This window comes from Triticum aestivum, chromosome 3D, assembly GCF_018294505.1.
Source record: "Triticum aestivum cultivar Chinese Spring chromosome 3D, IWGSC CS RefSeq v2.1, whole genome shotgun sequence".
In the NCBI taxonomy this organism is placed as follows: Eukaryota; Viridiplantae; Streptophyta; class Magnoliopsida; order Poales; family Poaceae; genus Triticum; species Triticum aestivum.
In genome coordinates this window covers 527,073,107-527,095,222 of record NC_057802.1, presented here as the reverse complement: position 1 = coordinate 527,095,222, position 22,116 = coordinate 527,073,107, and the positions used below count along the sequence as shown (strand labels likewise).

The following is a 22,116-nucleotide window of genomic DNA, read 5'->3' as shown; positions in this document are numbered from 1 at the left end:
CCTCATATTCACTCCTTTCTTGATCCATCCAATAGTGTAGGGATTTGGATGATCATGGGTTTCAAGCTTTAAATGGTCCACCAACTTCTGGGAGATAAGATTCTCGCAGCTGCAACTATCAATCACTAGTTTGCATACCTTGCCATTCACCGTGCATTTGCTCTCAAATATTTTCTTCCGTTGTGTGTCATCGAGTTGTGGTGTGGAACATAGGACACGCTGGATCACACATACCACCTCTTCACCTTCTTCTTGACAAACCTCTTGTCCATCTACATCTTCAGATTCGTATTCTTCCTCATCGCTTTCACCATCATGGATAGTCGTGTTAACAAATTTCCTTAGTAGGCAGCCGCTGGATATGTGTCCCTCTTTACCACATTTATAGCACTTTGGGCCTTCATTTGCCTTACCCTTGCCTTAGTTTGCTTCGGGATGGGCTGTTTTGTCTTTGGTGGAGTGGTATTTTCTTCCACTCTATTAGGTTGGCTCCTAGATGAGCCTTCGGTATGAGGATATGGAGGATATGGAGCCTTAGTTGTCTTTCTCATCCTCACAAACCTCTCTGCCTTTAAGGCTAGAGCTTGTGCTTGATCAACGGACCAGATTTGTTGCATCATCAATCGATCTTGAATAGCATCATTGAGACCATTGATGTACCTTGCAACTTGTTGCTCTTCAGTTTCAGCAAGGTTGCACCTCACTTGTAGCCTTAGAAACTCCTCCGTGTAATCTGAAACAGTCCTATTTCCTTGAGCACAATTTTGAAATTGGATAAATAGGATCTGGTCATAATCAGCGGGCAAAAATCTCCCTTTCAAGAGGCCTTTCATTTGTCGCCAAGTTCTAACACGAGGTTCTCCTCTGAGCCTGCGCTCCTCTTGAACGCGATGCCACCATGCACCGGCTCCTCCTTTCAGCTTGTATGCGACCAAAGGAACTCTACGATCTTCCGGAACCTCCATGACCTCAAAGAAAGTCTCCACTTCATATAACCAATCTAGGCACCCTTCAATATCAACATTTCCATTAAAAGTTGGGATCTCAGCTTTCACCTTGTATGTATCTCTCGCATATGTAGAGTTGGGTACTCTCCGATATGCGTAGAGATCTGCTTCTTCAAGGGCATCATCATATTCTTCACCTTCAGAAACTTCAACATAAATTGGCCTTCTTGAAGCACGTTGAACAACATGTTGTCGTGGCGGTCTTGCTCCAAGATTACCTCTCCTTCTTCCTTGATGAACATCTTCCTCTTCTTTAGATGAATCTCCTTCATTGGTAGTAGGGGGGACACCCTTTCTTATCATCTCAACCAGCTGACCAAATCTCCGATTAAGATCCTCACGCAGCTCTTTGATTTGTTGTTCCGCAGCATCCATCCTCTTCTCCAATTGCTCCATTGCTTGCTGCAACTTACTCTCGAAGAGGACAACAAGAACTAGTATGGGTCAACGAGGCTCTGATACCACCTGAAGCAGCACAAAGTTTGTGGAGGAGCAACTCCACCTTGCTGCTACAATGTGTACAGCACAAGTGTTGAAGGAACAGCTTCAACGTGCTGCGCTAGATGTCGCTATAGAGGCGAATGTAGGTTGATAGGGCAGCAAGAGTTCAATCCAGAACTCCTAGGGCACAAGATCTACTCCAAGATCTTAGATAAGAACAACAAGTTCTATTATAGGTAGGGATACATAGTCTGCCTCCAAAGTAGAGGCGAGGACCTCTATTTATAGGGCTTTGGGAAGCCTTCACATACTTCTACTTATAGCTGGAATACTCTAGAAAACATTATGTAAGTTTCACCATTCTACTCATAGCTACTCACAACTAGAAGACTCTAGAAAACAGTAGGTAGGATAGAAAAGAAAAGGAAAGAAATACTACACTAGAGTGAAAGCATCTAGAAGTAGCCAAACAGATCTGGCATGTGTTTTCTTTCTTCTCATCTAGTGTTCCTCATCAGTACTCAATCAATTTAAGAGACAATATATCCAAAAAGTAATCAACGTAATTTTCTTCATAAAAATTATGGAACTACACATGCAACAACAAACGGTAGAATTGCATAACAAAGAACTTTGCATCCTAATTACGACAAACTTGTCCCGTCACAAAGTTACAACTTCCAGTTTTCTAATAGAGGCCTCAAACATCGTTCAGGTGTACAGTTGGCCGTTGGCACACATGACTTCATAACATCGAGGAGTACTTTCAAAAGCAGAGCGAATGAAAATTTATATATAGCCTCCCCGCAGTCTGCAATCCGTACTGATAGTACCTGGCTACTTGCAAGTGAACTCAAAAATGCAAAAATACACGACCCTGTGATGAATTTATCACTTCTTTCCGCCTCCAGAAACATTGAACTTGAAGAAGATGATGTCTCCATCCTGCACCACGTACGTCTTCCCTTCCTGCCTGTACTTCCCAGCAGCCTGCAATCCATGGCAAACGGTTGCGTAACTCATAACGTTGAGTTTAAAGATCAAAAGTAAGGCAACTGATACAGATCTAACATAGACGAGTGTGTGCACACCTTCACAGCAGATTCACTGCCCAGCTCTTTTAGATCTTCAAACTTCATTACCTGATCAAAAAAAGTAAATTTATATATATGAACTATCAAGGTTCCAAATGTGCATACAGTCAAGTAAACAATGCCATAGTACCGGCCATAACAGCGTGCATTTCCAATTTTAAAGCAAAAGTACCAAAATATTATGAAAGAAAAAAGGAATGTCGTTTATCATTTTGAACACCGCAAACAGAAATACATCAAGTTAACATAATGAAAGGAGCTTCAGTAAACATCAAGATTTGAAAGAAAAAAAAACAAGCATGCCTAAGCATCAATGTACCTTGGGGACAACACTTTGGCATAATGAAGTGCAAATAGTAAGAATAGCAACAGTTAAACTACACAGTCAACAAAGAATGCCACAGTTCAATTATTCCAAATGAAGGAATTGTGTCTAGCTATTTCAGAAAGGACTCTACCTCAGCACATATGAAGCCTCTTTCAAAATCAGTGTGAATTGCACCAGCAGCTTGCGGAGCTTTACTTTGACGTCTGATCTGCCAGCACTTCACCTGAAAAGAGAATTCAAGCTTGTAAGCCAGCAGAAAACTGTCAAATGTATTCAGAAACTCCTATTTGAAACTTAAAACATGAATAGACATCTAAACACTCTAATATATTCCTCCACGTTTAGAACATGAACAGCCAACAAGATGCAACTTTGACCATTATTGTTGATATGTTAGTAAAAAAAAGAATTATTTAGAAAAAAAGGATGTTATTTTCATTTGTCAAATCTCACTAAATTCTTTACATACTGATTATGAATGTTATATAAGCTTGATTGCACCCCTTATTTTGGAGCAGAGGCAATAACGAATGAATACTGATATACAAAGAACAAGCACATGAATTTTGCACACCAAAACTGTAACAGACTGCTGTTGGACCACCATTTTAGCAAAATAAAGTAAAACATGGCTTACACAACACACATAGTACTAGCACAAAGTAAGCACAATGTAAACATATGAAATGTACCTCGCCGTGACCAGCAGTGAAGAAGTATATGAGATGAATTGCTGCAAAACCAGTCTTGATGATTTTGGGGATCAAACTGTTCACAGTGGTGAAAGATTTAGTATAAATAAATTAAATAGAAAAGGTTGGGCAAGATGCAGAGAGAAATTGTAATGCATGTTACAAATAAATAAACTTGATTGCTATCTTAATTGTGGTAATCAACTCGGCCATAATTATGTTATGACTTGCCTTGTCGTTTGGTTTTCGGTGCAATATTTAGCAGCTTCATCTTCTGGCATATCCACTAGTTTCTGTTCGAAGGCACAGCTGAAAGGAATAATAGTTTCACCACCATGCTCTTTCACCCTGAATAAGAAATAGTTAGATATTAGCTAATATTCCAATAGGCAATAGCCCCTTCTCATAGGAAATTATGCATATTAGGTTTATGCTAATCAAACACAACATAATCAGATTTAATCAAAATCACAACCACATGAACTTCATATAATCAATTTCTTACTGTGGACAAGAGCCTACAACCATCAGGCCTTCTTTTGTCTCATGGGTTTTTCTCAGTATCATCATGGTGGGTCGGTTCTAGGACTGAGACGGTGAGTACCAGGGGTGAGAGTGAGAAGGTTGAGGATGGTGATTAGATCTTTACTGAACTTCTCGTTCAATGCTTAATTGATATGGTGGTGTGTGTGTATATATAGCAGATATATATACCTGCCTAACTAAAAGAAGTTCGGTAAAGATCAAATATATTTACCTTCCTAACTAAACTGATCTCTTTTCCTAACTGAACAGATATACTACTTTGTAGACCTGCTGCACTTATCTTGTTCAAGTGGGTACAGTTCACGTGAATAGTAATTCCTGCTTAGTGCTGACAGATACCATGTGGGTACTGTCCACATGAATAGTGCTCCTTAGTGCTGAGTGCTGACACATACCACTGGGACCTGGTCCACTGCCTAAGACAATTGCTGGTATTCATATGTAAGAGATCCATAAATTTTGTGAGATTCTACCCTCAAATACAGTAATCAACAAGTCCAAGCATAAACACTGGTTCTCTCTGTGATAACATTTTTTCAATAATAAACCCAATGTGTTTTAAACCAGACAGCTGCTCTACTCAACAAGCAAGTTGGAACAAATATCATATACAACCAGATATAATGGTGGGAACTTGAAACGATTTAGCTTCAAAATGAACAAATTAGGCTGTACATGAACAGAAGTTCCACAGAAAATTAGCATTCGCAGTTTGAAATGCATGTCGTAGAGCATGAGTTTATCTGTAATTCTGCAATAGCCATTAGACTTGGGGTAGAAATAGTACCAAGCATGTATCTTTGGTAGAAACTTGTTCTTTTTTCTCAGGTAGTCCTTTTCACTCATGTTCACCTGCACAAAGTAACATACTAGACTAATCAATACAGCTACATTTTACTTTCAAAAAGGATGGTTAGGCCTTTTAGAAGCCATATAAAAGAGAAGGCGCTTTTCTGTTTCAACTACTGATAAAAGTAAGGTCAAATCTAAGGATTAACCCAGTAAATGAGCTACAGTTATAGCAGAGCGATTAATGTCCATTTGGCATGATTACTCAAGCTGAACGTGGGATAATTCCAGATATCAAAGAGATATTTTCTCTTGCTGCTAATATAAATATAATTTCAAGTGATGTATGCGCAGCAGCTATTAGTTATATGTACCATCATATAACGAGTACATCAGTAGGTTTTTCAAGTAGAGAATTTATGCTTCCCATTTCATTTCCCTCTCCAACAGGTGAGCAATAATCATATGAAAGTGAAAAGTAATATCTAATCTTCATAAACCCTTCTACAGCACACCATCCCTATATTCCTATTAGGGACCCTGATGTGCCTTTTGGGTCCAAAAAAAAGTAAGAATCCATATGGAAACATCATATATCTTGGGATTTCCTTACTTCACTAGTTCACTTAAACTCTAATGACACTTCTTGCATACTTTGCTTTGGTTCTTGCTCACGCATGGAAGTGCAACTTTAACAATTGCTTCAACTATTACAGACTTGCAGTGCCTTACAGTGGAGTGGAATAAAACTGGCATATGGAACTAAAAAGGTTCCCCTATTCTACTGCTATAGCAAGAAGCATGCAATAGTTTTTTCTAGTTATGTTTCCTGTGATCAGATAAAACTCAGTTAATTGTCTACAGAGCATGCACTTATTGCTAATCATACAAATGCCAAGAGTATGGCGTATCGATTACCAGTCGCCCGTCGGTTCTGTAATGGCTCAAAATAAATGTTGGAAAGCAGAAGTAGACAGACAGCAACAACAAAACAGAGGGGAAAACAAAGCTGGGTTAATGTAACATTGATTGAAATTCCGGACAAAATATGGGATGCCACTAAATTATAGATGGAAATGCTGGTAAAGAAGTTCAAGCAACAAGCATGTAACTATAATTAATCAAATGATGTCATTGCTAATAAAAAGTTCAAACAACAAGCCTGTACATATTAATCAAATGAGACCATTCTTCCAATCCAAATAAGTAAAAATTACCAAATAAACAACTGGCTTAGCAGTAAGCAGCTGAAAGGTATTCAAGATCTCAATTTCAGCAGCTTTCCATTCTCCTAAACGTAGGTCTTTCCCGTCTTGAAGATGTGTCATGATCTGTTATAAGGGAAAGTTGAAACTAAATTACCGATTAATCATTTAATCTACCGACAAAAGTTGAAACTAAATTTCAATAGTTCATGAGATCTAACTGATTGATAGAAATGAAGCAAAAGTGCAAAACTGCAGAGCTGTAAAACATGCCCTACCCTCTGACATAATTCATGGTCTATCTTAAGTTGCTTGTCATTGCTCCTCTTCATTGCCTTCTCAAGGTCATCAATTTTAGCCTGCACAAACTCTATATCCTACAGAAATGCAACAGAACCTTGTTACAACTAGGTTAACAACTGGTTAAGTTGACAAACAAATCAAGCAGAACTCAAACGAAACCTTGAGCCTCAGTTCTTGAGTAATAGTTTCCAAATCACGAACAGGATCAACTGTATCATCAATATGGGTGATTTCCGTGTCTTCAAATGCTCCTAAAAATCATACCATACTATCAGTTACAGATACAGCAAAAGATTCTAATACATGAACACCTAGCGCGTAATTGGTTTGGTGCCAAAAATTGGCATATTGGCCACTAATTGGTGGGTTACCAAGTTTTTTCTTGTCTATGAAACATAAAGTTGCCAATATTTGGCAAGTCTTGGTATTGCCAATGTTTGGCAATGCCAACATTTGGCTAGTCTTCTCATTTAGGTCTCCAGCAAGACATCCAAAATTTATCACTTTTAACATATACTCAAAACATAACCAAGGGAACTTTATTAAGAAGCATAATACAATAGTTGAATTATAAACATTTTACAATAGAGACATACTCAAGACATGAAAGATTCCATCAACAGCACGTATATGGGATAAGAAGGCATTGCCCAGACCCTCCCCTGCACTTGCTCCTCTAACAAGCCCGGCTATGTCGTTGATTTCCAGATATGCAGCCACCTGCAGAGAATAACAAGAGTCACTATACATCTGAAACATAAGCCTAGAAGTGTAAAGCAGAGAAAAGAAACAAACCTCACTCTTTGGCTTGAAAAGTTGGCAAAGATAGTCAAATCGCTCATCCGGAACATGTACCCGTGCCTCATTTGGTTCAATGGTACAGAATGGGAAGTTCTCAGCTGGGATGGACAACTTTGTTACTATGTTGAAGAAAGTTGATTTGCCAACATTGGGTAACCCAACCTGCATGAAACATCAATAGTAAACAGCGTATCTCCTCGTATTACTCTACTTGGCTACAGCAGAGAAAGTGATGCGCCAATTAACACTCAACAGAAGAGTAGTCCATTATGATTTATAAAATCCGATACTGAATAGAGAATATAAGGCAAGTACTGTCAAACACCATCAAAGCAACTAGAAGTTCTGCAGTGGCAACTCATGAAGCTTGTTGAACAGCAGTCCATAGTAACATGACAATTGTGTCCAAGCAAACCGAGTTACATACATAAAACTATAACGCGTCCTACTCCTACTAGCATGTAGCGACTCAGATTTAAGCAGGGATAACATTTCATATGTTACTATTTCACAGAGAGCAAAGAGATCTATTCTAGAAGTAGTCAAGTAAACGGAGCGCATTTTGAGCCTGACTTGGGATACAGATCCGACACTAGAACAGTTCCCACAATATGTTTCCCCAACTAGCCACCATGCGGCCCACTGAAACATATAAACTTGAACAACAAAATCACGGAATCCATGAGACCCGCACCAGGTTACAAGCCACGAGCTAACCACCAGCGATTCCGAACTTCGCCGGTGCGGACCAAGCGAACTCCAAAGCCCTATTACACAAAGCCAACCGCAACAGGGACATCACATGCTCTCCTGTCGATCCGATCAACCGCCACCGCACCCACCAAGTAACGCAGCCATGAAACCCCTGCGAGCACTCCCTAACGCGAGAGAACGTGGGGAATCCGCGGGAGGGGGGAAGAAGAGGGGGGCGTACGATTCCGATCTTGAGGTGGGAGGAGAAGCGGCCGAGGATGGGGCGCTCCGCCGGCTCGCCGTCCTTCTTCGACGCCTTGGGCGGCATCGGGCTCGGCTCCGCTGCGGCGGCGGGGTGTGCTGGGGAGGAACCCGCCTATGCAACCAGTCAGACCAAGCAGCTTCTACTCTGTCAACGAGCATGAAAGAGCTGGGCCTGTGCCGAACAAGCGCCGGAACGGACTACCCATCTCGTGTCATCATCACCACGAAGGCCCACCTCAGCAGATCTGACTTCAGAAAGAACGAGTGAGGCACGGTGACCCCTTAAACACGCCGAATAAAACCGACTACCAAAACTCAATCGCAACTCACCCGAAGCCGCCACCGTTGCCACGCGAAGCCGCGCACAACCAGCCACATCGTCGGAGGGACACCTACCGACCGCATTGTCGTGAGCGTCTAGCACATGAAGGGCGTGAAGGGAATCGAGAGGTCTCTTCAAGACGATGCTCTGAAGAGGGAAGCGACGATGCCAACATCGTGACCCGACCCAACTGGGCCTTAGGATTTTACCTAAAGAACTGAATCTGAGGGTGTGTCGGAGATCAGTGGCGGATCCAGGACCCAGGCCGGGGGGGGGGGGGGGGGGGGGGGCCTGGGCGTGAGGAATACACACTTCCTTCAGTATAGCATGAATGGCACTGGTAGCGTCACTGTAGATGCATTGTAGCTGGCCTAGGGCCCGGGGCTTAGCCCAATCCTGGGTCCACCCCTGTCGGAGATGAACTCCACATGGGCGCCTCCAAGGAGGTGAAATGACGCCCACGGACGTCGACGTCGCCGGTCGGCAAGAGCTCGGCAAGTTCACCGGGAGCACCGCCTAACACCAGATACCCATGCATCACACCTCCACTAGCCCACACACTCGCGTCATGACCATGCAGGAGCCACCACAAACCTCATCGCCAGCCAAAAACCGGCCCAGCAGACTCCAGCGAACCGGATTTGCATGAGACCGACCAGATCTAGCGTCCCACCGCTGTTGCACCGCGCCTGCAGCCACGCGGACGACCTACGCGGGAATGACCTCTAGAGAGAGGGAAAAAGGGGGCGCCACCCCCACCCCGTCTCGCAGGGAAAGAGCAGTCGGGGCGGAGCTATGGAGTTCGTCGACAAAGTTGTCGCAGCTGCCACCTGCGGGAGACACCGCCATGGAGGTCGTCGAACCACCGCGGTGCATAGCCAACCGGACTTAACCCGGAGGCCTCCTTCGATAGGGATGAGGGGAGGAGGTGGGGATTGCAGGGAAAGATGGTTAGCTGTTTTCTTATAGAAGAACTCGTGAAGGTCTCATACACTTCAAAAGTCATTGTTGGGATATATTTTTTTGGGGCAAGACTCTGTCCCAAAATATAGTGAGTACTAGATTTTTTTTTCAATGCCAAAACTTGCAAGGTTTGAGCAAGTTCATAGAAAAAGTTATCAACATCTAGAATACCTAATCAATACCATAAGGTTCATCAATATATTTTCATATGGTCTCTCCTTCCAAAACAATCGAAGTCATAGATTTGTCATAAGTCAAACTTGGTTTAGTTTGACCAACTCTATAGAAAAATATGCTAAGATTTACAACACCAAATACTGATAATGTTGAAATATGATCTCATGAGACTAATTTGGTGTTCTACATGTTAATATTTGTTTCGATGGACTTGTTCAAACTAAAACAAGTTTGACTTGAGACAAACCCAGAACTTCAATTATTTGAATCGAAGGTAGTTTTTGATATTGCAGACATGGATACTTTTTTTAATAAACTTGATGAACGTTCATGAAGATTTACTATAAAAAAACAATGTGCACCAACTAAAATTTAGAGCTCAATACTAAGATATTATGAACCCTAAGATATGTTTCACTTGAGCGCCACATTTAATCAGTGCAGGCATGTGATTTTCTCTTTTTTTCCTCTCATGGACGGAGGTTACTCAATCAATTTAAGAGGCAACATATCCAAAAGGTAATCAAAGTAATTTTCTTTGTAAAATATTAGTAAGAATTATGGAACTACACATGCAACAACGGTAGAATTGCATAACAAAGAACTTTGCATCCTAATTACGACAAAGTTGTCCAGTCACACCGTTACAACTTCCAGTTTTCCGATAGAGCAGAGCAGTTCTAGCTCACGAATGAAAATTTATATTTTTCATCCCTTCCAGTTGGTGCTTATAGCTTCCCCGCACAGTCTGCAATCAGTACTGATAGTACCTGGCTACTTGCAAGTGAACCCAAAAATGCTAAAATACACGACCCTGTGATGAATTCATCACTTCTTTCCGCCTCCAGAAACATTGAACTTGAAGAAGATGATGTCTCCATCCTGCACCACGTACGTCTTCCCTTCCTGCCTGTACTTCCCAGCAGCCTACAATCCATCAATGGCAAACGGTTGCGTAACTCATAACATTGAGTTTAAAGATCAAAAGTAAGGCAACTGATGATACAAATCATCTAGCATAGACGAGTTTGTGCACACCTTGACAGCAGATTCACTGCCCAGCTCTTTTAGATCTTCAAACTTCATTACCTGATCAAAAAGAGTAGATTTATATATAAGAATTATCAAGGAATACATCAAGTTAACATAATGAAAGAAGCTTCAGTAAACATCGAGATTTTAAAAAAAAGCAACAATTAACTACAAAGTGCAAATAGTAAGAACAGCAACAATTAACTACACTGTCAACTAAGAATGCCACAGTTCAATTTATTCCAAATAAAGATATTGTGTCTAGCTATTTCAGAAAGGACTCTACCTCAGCACATATGAAGCCTCTTTCAAAATCAGTGTGAATTGCACCAGCAGCTTGCGGAGCTTTGGATTGACGTCTGATCTGCCAGCACTTCACCTGAAAGGAGAATTCAAGCTTATAAGCTAGCAGAAAATTGTCAAATGTATTCACAAACTCCTACTTGAAACTTCAAACACGAATAGACATCTGAACAACCTAATACATTCCTCCCCGTTTAGAACATAACCAGACAACAAGATGCAACTTTGACCATTATTATTGATGTGTTAGTAAAAAAATAGAATTATGAAAAAAAATGATATTATTTCCATTTGTCAAATCTCATTAAATTCTTTACATACTCCCTCCTTTCCGGTTTATAAGGCTTATTTCAACTTTTTTGTTTTTCCAATTTAGAGGGCTTATCTCCATCTCATTTTTAGTTTCCAATGCGCATTAAATCTTTGCATGCAAGAATTAAAAAGGAACACACCAATGCATGCAATGTTCCTGCTCATCTAGTGGCCGAGTATGCATGCACTGCAATTAATCCAAATTAATGCATGCGTTTAATTGGGGTAGTTTTGTAAAGTACGAGATACATTCCTCCACTCACAAAATGCCTTGGTTGATGAGATTTGAGATTTGAGCCTTATAAACCGGAAAGGAGGGAGTATTGATTGTGGAAATTAGAAGTTTGATTGCGCCCCTTATTTTGGAGCAGAGGCAATAACCAATAAAGACTGATGATGTATAAAGAAACAAGCATGTGAATTTTGCACACCAAAAATGTAACAGGCTGATATAGTACCACCATTTTAGCAAAATGAAGTAAAATGTTGCTTATACAACACATATTACTGGCACAAAGTAAGCATAATGTAAACATATAAAATGTACCTCGTCGTGACCAGCTGTGAAGAAGTATATGAGATGAATTGCTGCAAAACCAGTCTTGATGATTTTGGGGATCAAACTGTTCACATTGGTGAAAGATTTAGTATAAATAAATTAAACAGAAAAAGTTGAGCAATACACAAAGAGAAGATGCAATGTATGTTATAAATAAATAAACTTGATTGCTAGTTTAGACTACAAAAACGTCTTATATTTCGGTACAGAAGTAGTATCTTAATTGTGGTAATCAACTCAGCCAAAATTATGCTACATGACTTGCCTTGCTGTCTGGTTTTCGGCGCAATATTTAGCAGCTTCATCTTCTGGCATATCCACTAGTTTCTGTTCGAAGGCACAGCTGAAAGGAATAATAGTCTCACCACCGTGATCTTTCACCCTGAATAAGAAATAGTTAGGTATTAGCTAATATTCCAATACCCCCTTGTAGGAAATTATGCATATTAGGTTTATGCTAATCAAACACAAAATCATCAGATTTAATCAAAATCACAACCATATGAACTACATATAATCAATTCCTTACTGCGGGCAAGAGCCTATAGCATACTTCAGAAAATACAATCAGTATCATGGTGGGTCGGTTCTAGGACTGAGACGGTGAGTACCAGGGGTGAGGGAGGGAAGTTCGAGGGTGGTGATCAGATCTTTACCGAACCTCTCGTTCAATGCTTAATTGATATGGTCGTGCCCCTATTATAGGAAAGACTCCAATTGATGCTGAAAGCATATATCACAACTTTCCTAATCAAAACAATATATTTATCTTCCAAACTAAACTGATCTCCTTTCCTAACTAAACAGATATACTTTGTAACTAAAAGACCTACTGTCCTTATCTTGTTCAAGTGGGTACAGTTCACGTGAATAGAAACTCCTGCGTAGTGCTGACAGTACTCCTTAGCACCGAGTGCTGACACATACCACTGGGACCTGACTCACTGCCAATGACATTTGCTGGTATTCATATGTAAGCGATCAAAAAATTGTGTGATATTCTACCCTCAAATACAGAAATCACCAAGTCCAAGCGTAAACATTGGTTCTCTCTGTGACAACAATTTTTCAATAATAAACCCAATGTGTTAAATCAGATAGCTTATGTACTCAACAAGCAACTTGGAACAGATATCATATACAACAAGATATAATGATGGAAACTTGAAACGATCTAGCTTCAAAATGACCTAACCTTTTACATCAATTAGACTATACATAAACAGAAGTTCCACAGAAAATCGGCATTCGCAGTTTGAACTGCATTCTGTATAGCATGAGTTCATCTGCTATAGCCATTAGACTTGGGGTAGAAACAATACCAAGCATGTATCTTTGGTAGAAACTTGTTCTTTTTCCTCAGGTAGTCCTTTTCACTCATGTTCACCTGCACAAAAAAGCATACTAGACTTAGAAGCCCTATAAAGAAAAGGTGAATTTCTGTTTCAACTACTGACAGAAGTAAGGTCAAATCAAAGGATTAACCCAGTAAATGAGCTAAAGTTAGCAGACCGATTAATGTCCATTTCGCATGATTACTCAAGCTGAACGTGGGATAATTCCAGACATCAAGGACATATTTCCTCTTGCTGCTAATATAAATTTAGTTTCAAGTGATGCATGCACAGCAGCTATATGTACCATCATATAACGCGTAAATGAGTAGGTTCTCCAAGTAGGATTAATGCTTCCCATTTCATTTACATCTCCAACCGGTGAGTAATATCTAATCTTCACAAGCCCTTTCTACAGCACACGATCCCTATATTCCTATTAGGCATCCTGATGTGCCTTTTGAACCAAAAAAGGGAAGAATCCATATGGAAACATCATATATCTTGGGATTTTGGCACCTCTTGCATACTTTGGTTCTTGCTCACGCATGGAGGTGCAACTTTAACAATTGCTTCAACTATTACTCCCTCCGTTCCTAAATATAAGTCCTTTTAGAGATTTCAATAAGGACTACATATGGATGTATATAGACATATTTTAGAGTGCAGAGTCACTCATTTTGCTCCGTATGTAGCCCGCGTTGGAATCTCTAAAAAGACTTATATTTAGGAACGGAGGGAGTACAGAATTGCAGTGCCTTACAGTGGAATAAAACTGGCATGTGGAACTATAAAGGTTCCCCCACTCTAATGCAATACCAAGAAGCATGCAATAGTTTTTGTAGTTATGTTTCCAGTGATCAGACTAAAATCAGTTAATTGTCTACGGAGCATGCACTTCTTGCTAATTATACAAATACCAAGAGTATGGCAGATCGATTACCAGTCCCCAGTCAGTTCTGTAATGGTTCAAAATAAATGTTGGAAAGCAGAAGTAGACAGACAGCAATAACAAAACAGACAAAACAAGCAAAGCTGGGTTAATGTCACATTGATTGAACCCTAAAAAACATCACATTGGTTGAAATTCCGCATTAAATATGGGATGCCACTAAATTCTAGATGGCCATGCTGGTAAAGAAGTTCAAGCAACAAGCATGTAACTATAATTAATCAAATGATGTCATTGCAGCTGGGTTAATGTCACATTGATTGAACCCTAAAAAACATCACATTGGTTGAAATTCCGCATTAAATATGGGATGCCACTAAATTCTAGATGGCCATGCTGGTAAAGAAGTTCAAGCAACAAGCATGTAACTATAATTAATCAAATGATGTCATTGCTAATAAAAAGTTCAAGCAACAAAGCATGTACATATTAATCAGATGAGACCATTCTTCCAATCCAAATAAGTAAAAATTACCAAATAAACAACTGGCTTAGCAGTAAGCAGCTGAAAGGCATTCAAGATCTCAATTTCAGCAGCTTTCCATTCTCCTAAACGTACGTCTTTCCCGTCTTGGAGATGTGTCATGACCTGTTACAAGGGAAAGTTGAAACTAAATTACCGATCAATCTACCGAATAAAGAACGATATACCAGTAAAGAAATTCCAATTGTTCATGAGATCTAACTGATTGATAGAAATGAAACAGAAGTGCAAAACAGCAGAGCTGTAAAACATGCCCTACCCTCTGACATAATTCATGGTCTATCTTAAGTTGCTTGTCATTGCTCCTCTTCATTGACTTCTCAAGGTCATCAATTTTAGCCTGCACAAACTCTATATCCTACAGAAGGAAGTGCAACAGAAAACCTTGTTACAGCTAGGTTAACAGTTGTTTAAGTTGACGAACAAATCAAGCAAAACTCAAACAAAACCTTGAGCCTCAGTTCTTGACTAATAGTTTCCAAATCACGAACAGGATCAACTGTATCATCAATATGAGTGATTTCCGTGTCTTCGAATGCTCCTAAAATCATACCACACTATCAGTTACAGATACAGCAAAAGATTCTATCACATTAAAACCTAGAGCGTAATTGGTTTGGTGCCAAAAATTGGCATGCCAATGTTTGGCATTGTGCCAAATATTGATTACTAATTAGTTGGTTACCAAGTTTTCTTGTCTATCAAACATAAAGTTGCCAATATTTGGCAAGTCTTGGTATTGCCAATATTTGCAATGCCAACATTTAGTCTTCTCAGTTAGATCTCCACCAAGATATCCAAAATTTTCACTTTTAACATACAGTATATAATACAGATAAGAATAGCCAAGGGAACTTTATTAAGAAGCATAATTCAATAGTTGAATCATAAACATTTTACAATAGAGACATACTCAAGACATGAAAGATTCCATCAACAGCACGTATATGGGATAAGAAGGCATTGCCCAGACCCTCCCCTGCACTTGCTCCTCTAACAAGCCCGGCTATGTCGTTGATTTCCAGATATGCAGCCACCTACAGAGAATAACAAGAGTCAATATAAATCTAAACATAAGCCAAGAAGCTGCAGATTACTGTAGAAGTGTAAAGCAGAGAAAAGAAACAAACCTCACTCTTTGGCTTGAAAAGTTGGCAAAGATAGTCAAATCGTTCGTCCGGAACATGTACCCGTGCCTCATTTGGTTCAATGGTACAGAATGGGAAGTTCTCAGCCGGGATGGACAACTTTGTTACTATGTTGAAGAAAGTTGATTTGCCAACATTGGGTAACCCAACCTGCATGAAACATCAATAGTAAACTTCATATCTCCTCTTATTCCTCTACTTGGCTACAGCAGAACAAGTAGTGCGCCAATCAACATTCAACAGAAGAGTAGTCCATTATGATTTATGATGAAATCTGAGATCGAATAAAGGATACAAGGGCAAGTACTGTTAAACACCATCAATGCAACTAGAGAAGTGCGGTAGTGGCAACTCATGAAACCTGTTGAATAGTACTACTAGTGCATAGTAACATGCTAATGGTGTCCAAGCAGACTGAATTACATAGATAAAACTACAATTCGTCCTCCTCCTATTAGCATGTAGCGACTTAAGATTTAAGCAGGGATAACATTTCATATGTTACACAGAGACAGCAAAGAGATCTATTCTAGAAGTAGTGAAGTAAATGGGGCGCATTCTGAGCCTGAATTGGGGTACAGATCCGACACTAGAACAGTTCCCGCGATATGTTTCCCCAACTCGCACCATGCGGCCCACCGAAACATATAAACTAGAACAACAAAATCATGGAATCCATGAGATCTGCACCAGGTTACAAGCCACGAGCTAACCACCAGCGATTCCGAACTTCGCCGGTGCGGACCAAGCGAACTCCAAGGCCCTATTACACTAAGCCGACCGCAACAGGGACATCACATGCTCTCCTGTCGATCCGATCAACCGCCACCGCGCCCACCAAGTAAGCAACCATGAAACCCCTGCGAGCACTCGCTAGAACGCGGGGAATCCGCGGGAGGGGGGAAGAATAGGGGAGCGTACGATTCCGATCTTGAGGTGGGAGGAGAAGCGGCCGAGGATGGGGCGCTCCGCCGGCTCGGCGTCCTTCTTCGATGCCTTGGGCGGCATCGGGCTCGGCTCCGCTGCGGCGAGGTGGTGTGCTGGGGAGGAATCTGGGGATGGGCTAGCGTGTGTGGGAGAGAGAGGGAGAGAGATGTGGGCTGGACGGCTAGGGTTTTTGGTGGGAAGTGGTAGTTGCGGCGAGCTGAGAAGAACGGGGCACGGGTTTATCACGTGTAGGATGGGCTCAAACCTGGCCATATGGGTTGTGCCTCGCGGGCCGGCCCATGGGCTCGGAATTTCAGCCCGACATGTGACGGGCACGGCACGCGATTAAAAGGGTCGGGCAGGTCTTTGGCCCGCCATGGAACAAGGTCGAACCCAAAAGCCGAGCATTAAGGTCGGGCACAACACGACCCTTTTAGGTTGGCATGACAAGGTCCTGACCCAGCACGCGGCGGCACGTGAGGGATGCGGGAAAACAGGAGGGTCATCCAACAATGATAAAAAGAAGCACCTCTGCGATGTAAAAACCATCGTTTTAGGACACTTTGGGTCAAAAACAGGGCTCCACATGATGCAAAATTCTTTTGGGTAGCCCCAATTTTTGGCCCCAGCTGCTACATATTTGGAGTGTCGTACATGCTGCCGCATAACCAAAATATAGTCGTGCCAAAGCCAATTGCCGTGCAGAAGTTTCCCCATCTCCACCTAACATCCATTCTCGGCTGTACTTTTTTATATTTTTGATATCATGGAGCTCAACATAATTGCTTAAGTGCGAAGCACCATCTTCATTATAAGAACCATATAATTGTTCTTTCATTAGTCATTACCAAGTTCAACAAAGCAGGCTTAATTTTGTAAGACTCGGCACTAGTGGCTAGTGGAGCAATACGTATGTTAATGAAATCGTCATTATTACTACTTGTAAATCCACAAAGTTTGGTGTTTTGAGCGGAAGTAGACATGATTTCAAGCCTAAAACAAACAAACTTCTTGTTGGAATTTAAATATTTTTGTGTGTTTTTTGAATTTTTTGGAAAGTGAAAAAACAAAAACAAAAAACAACTAACGAAAAGTAACTAAGAAAGATAGATAACAAGAAAGTAAAGTAAAGGAGTATAGGACATATGGTAATAATCAAAGACTCCCTCGCAACAACGCCAGGAAAAACTTGCCTCCTCTAATCTAGGAAGCCCCCCCCCCATGCAGAGTTTTGTAGGCAAGCAACAATTTTCCTAAGTGGATGGCCTTAAGGTTTGATAAACCGGTAGAAGCTTTGAATTGACATCAATGATCACTTGCACGCACAATTACAGAACTTGCCTCGGCACCCAACGAAACTAGTAAGATTGTTAGTCTTACTATCCATGCCAGTTACGAGGATTAAAGCAATTTGTGTTTGAAAGAAGTGACTGAAGTAAGAGAAATAAAATCAAGGAATTGTAAAAGTGTCTGGTCAAAGTTGAAGCAATAGGGATGGATAGACGGGGATCCATAATTTCACAAGCGGCATCTCTCCAATAAAAGATAACCCGGTGTGGTAAGAAAATTACAATTAGTATCGATTAAACTATAATTTTTATGAGTATGAGTATGTTGTTGGAGATATGTCTTAGAGGCAATCATGTGATGATGATATTTCCATATGTATTCATTAGTTATTTGGAATATCCTTGGACATCAGCAATCATATGTATCAATAAGTATGTGACTTGTTTGTGAAACTATGTATTGTATGATGGTTGTTCTAATGATCCCTAGTTGATAAGGTTATGCGGACACATACTGTTCAACTAGTATACGATTCAGTCGATGACTATGTTTCACAATTCACGGGTATAGAGATGCTAAACCGATAGTATGAACTCTGAGATGGAGATCACAGAGTCGGACAAACTCAATCTGGTGCGGATTGTACTCTGGTTGACCTACGAGGTTCAGTACCAACTTGATCTGAAGTTTCATGATCATTATCATTTGCTTCCTCTCTAGTTGGCGTAGGCATCATGGGAACGGTTTTCTCTGATGTGCTACTATCCAATTCGAGAGAAGGTACAATTACCTCATCAAGTTTTATTTTCCTCCCCCCTCACTTCTTTCTAGAGAAACTCCTTCTCTAGAAAGGATCCATTCTTAGCAACAAAGATCTTGCCTTCGGATCTGTGGTAGAAGGTGTACACAATTGTTTCCTTAGGGTATCCTATGAAGACGCACTTCTTCGATTTGGATTCGAGCTTATCAGGCTGAAGCCTTTTGACATAAGTGTCGCAACCCCAAACTTTAAGAAACGACAACTTAGGTTTCTTGTCAAACCATAGTTCATACGGTGTCGTCTCAACGGATTTAGATGGTGCCCTACTTAACTTGAATGCGGCTGTCTCTAATGCATAACCCCAAAACGATAGTGGTAAATCGGTAAGAGACATCATAGAACGCACCATATCCAATAAAGTACGGTTACGACGTTCGGACACACCATTACGCTGTGGTGTTCCAGGTGGCGTGAGTTGTGAAACAATTCCACATTGTTTTGAATGAAGGCCAAACTCGTAACTCAAATATTCGCTTCCACGATCAGATCGTAGAAACTTTATTTTCTTGTTACGATGATACTTCACTCTGAAATTCTTTGAACTTTTTAAATGTTTCAGACTTGTGTTTCATCAAGTAGATATACCCATACCTCATTGGTACGCGTTGGTGCTATACAAACAGTTTTTAACCCTTTCGGCGACGACATTTGGAACCGTCGCCAAGTGAGTGTGGGCGATAGGGGGTCCTTCCCACACGACCCAGAAACCGTCGGGGATAGGCAGCCTTGATGCATACAGTTGTCCCTATATAACCGTTTCCGATATCTCGAATATCCTAAACGCTTCATCCTCGCTACTCGTTTGTGATTGCATTGCCATCACAGTCGGATTTTTGTGGTTTTACCTAAAACCAGGCAGATTCTAGGCACGGGAGTTTTCCAGGCACGTACCAAACTGGCTCTACGTTTACGATGCCTGGCACATCATAAACAGTTCATGATTATAAACCGTGTACGATAGATTAGACAATCACACATATTTAGTTTTCCTGCACCGTATGTGATAGTGTCTGACATCACACACGCTTTGCAAACGGCAGTTGTGTGCATTGTTACACACGTTTCCTCTCCATGAACCGTGTCGCCCTAATTTAATTGCTGCTATTTAAGATTGTACCTAATTTAAACTTCAAAGTAGGCTATAGCTTTATTCATATCTATCAGGTTCAAACAACCAATGCATTATTCGATTGACATGTACATATGTTTAAGAATTACATAAGCACCAAATAAAAAATGATGAACCAGGGTCTATATATACTTGTACTATTATAGATGGTAAAGAAAGAGGCGACACACATTCTGGTTGCTGAACAAGGTGAAGCGGAATGGCCCTATTGTGCTCTCCTGGATGCAGAAGGCATGCACGACTCTAGTCCAACCCCTTGTGATGGCCGGCCCATGTAGTTTGAGAGGTAATCTTGAGTAAACTGCTTCAGGATCCACTGCAAAGGAAAAAAGATTAAGACATTATCATCTAACACAACTCATTACGGGCAGTAAAAAGAAGGCTACAGGGTTCTTACTTACAATCATGCAGTTCACTGTTATCTTGCATAAAGTGTAAACAAATAGTTCGATTGACATCTTTTGACCCATCTTAATAACAATCTTTATCAGTTTCCTCACTTGATGCTGGTTCATGAATATCTCATTGCCCCATACGCAGAAAGGGTCGAAGTGCAGATCTTTGGCAATGACATATGTATCTAAAAGCACCAAGTTAATATTAGAAGCTAAACAACAATTGCACAATGATGTAGTACAACACTCCCTCCATCCCATTATATAAGATTTTATTACATGTATATCTAGACATCATCAGAACATTAAGGTAACACTCTTCCTTGTTGCTATGTAGCCTGGGATTGCATATTTAGTCATTTAATACAATGCATGTTGCTATGTAGCCTCAAATATATTAAATATGGCCCTAGTTAACCTACTGATAAATGGGTTACAGATATATTCAGTGAAATGTCCGATTCGATGATTAATCCCTTATCAGCCCCAGGCTATATGGTACCAGCTACCGATATCCTGAACAGTGAGTACATATAAGCAATGCGATGAAACTAACCTCGATGGAAAACAGCACTGTTCTCAATATTGTCCTGTATGAGTACATATAAAGGCACGTTAAGCACAACAGGCTAAACATCAACCAAATATATCCATGGTAGACAACATAATCTACAAATCATAGCTTCAGTATGCAGGCTTAAGCACGCTGGTTAAGCAAAACAAGAAGTGGAAAGGTGTGTTAACTGCATCAGGCATAACATTTAAAAACAAGCAAATAGTCATTCAAACTGGTATTGTGCAGGTCTAAAGTACACTAGTTATTGTTAAAAAAATGAAAAGGCATGTTAACTGCAATATCCTTAACAGCAACCAAATATCGTAATTCATAATGGTATTGTTGAAACTGTTATTAATGAAATTGAACTGCACGGCAAATAGTTGCACATATAGAGCATCACATTGTGAAGAATTGAAATAAACAAGGCATAAGGCCATCTCTAGCCGATCCTTTAAAAGATAAAGGACTAAAACCCTTAGTGGATATATATATACTCCAACAATTTTTTGCCATTTCTAGTCGATCCCCTAAACTTAACATTGTAAACTTCAATTTGATCAAGTTCAAAGCAGGTTCAACCGAAAGTAGCATTGCATTCAAACATAAACATAGATAGTTTTGCATAACCAAACACAAAACATAAATTTAAACTAAGCTAAACTACATTCGGTCGAAGTGGAGGTCGAGCCAATCCTTCCTCGTCAGGTACGGTGTGCCACGAGCCGGGTCCGGGCCGATGCCGTCGTCGGGGTCGTTTGGGAAGACACTCCTCCACTCGTCGACGTCGATCTCCTCGTCCTTGCCGCCCACCTCGACGCCCTCCGCGCCGCCGTCCTCGCCGCCTTCGACCTCGTCATTGGAGGAGAGCTCGATAACCTCGCCACCCTCCGCGCCGGCAAAGATCGCCTGCTCCGCCTCCACGAGCTTCGGGTGCTGCCGACGGAGCTCTTGCATGTAGGCCTCGTCGGCGGCCTCGGCCTTGAGGCACTCCCACGCCTCGTGGGCCTCCCGCGCCATAGCCGAGCTCACCACCCTAGCTCCGGCGAAACGAGGTCAACCAGACGTGTGCTGAAGGGGAAATTGAGCCTAGCCGCCGCGCGGTGGTAGCGGACCTGCCAGCGGTCGTACTCCATGGTTGCGAGCTCGGCCGTGTGGAAGCTACCGAGCCACCGGTGGGTGTGGGTCTCCCGATCTGTAATCTCGGCAACCCACGTCCCCCACCGCCGCTGCCGGACCCCGAGGTAGGA

General features: G+C 41.2%; 2 protein-coding genes across 2 annotated transcripts; both read right to left on the bottom strand.

Annotated features, from left to right (window-relative positions):
- Positions 1 to 2,044: 2,044 nt before the first annotated feature.
- On the bottom strand, positions 2,045 to 8,432 carry LOC123080239 (obg-like ATPase 1). Its single transcript, XM_044503147.1, has 12 exons — positions 8,141 to 8,432; positions 7,201 to 7,368; positions 7,002 to 7,125; positions 6,565 to 6,656; positions 6,381 to 6,479; positions 6,115 to 6,228; positions 4,896 to 4,960; positions 3,794 to 3,910; positions 3,563 to 3,638; positions 3,001 to 3,093; positions 2,540 to 2,590; positions 2,045 to 2,438 (listed from the first exon to the last, which is right to left on the bottom strand). Exons 1-12 carry the CDS (start codon positions 8,225 to 8,227, stop codon positions 2,340 to 2,342), a joined length of 1,185 nt encoding a protein of 394 aa, XP_044359082.1. The 5' UTR covers positions 8,228 to 8,432; the 3' UTR covers positions 2,045 to 2,339.
- A 1,766-nt stretch (positions 8,433 to 10,198) lies between these two features.
- LOC123080237 (obg-like ATPase 1) lies at positions 10,199 to 16,924 on the bottom strand. The gene is made up of 12 exons (XM_044503146.1): positions 16,671 to 16,924; positions 15,732 to 15,899; positions 15,515 to 15,638; positions 15,051 to 15,142; positions 14,861 to 14,959; positions 14,593 to 14,706; positions 13,154 to 13,218; positions 12,097 to 12,213; positions 11,820 to 11,895; positions 10,944 to 11,036; positions 10,664 to 10,714; positions 10,199 to 10,552 (listed from the first exon to the last, which is right to left on the bottom strand). The coding sequence occupies exons 1-12, from the start codon at positions 16,755 to 16,757 to the stop codon at positions 10,454 to 10,456; spliced, it is 1,185 nt and encodes a 394-aa protein (XP_044359081.1). The 5' UTR covers positions 16,758 to 16,924; the 3' UTR covers positions 10,199 to 10,453.
- Between the last annotated feature and the right edge of the window lie 5,192 nt (positions 16,925 to 22,116).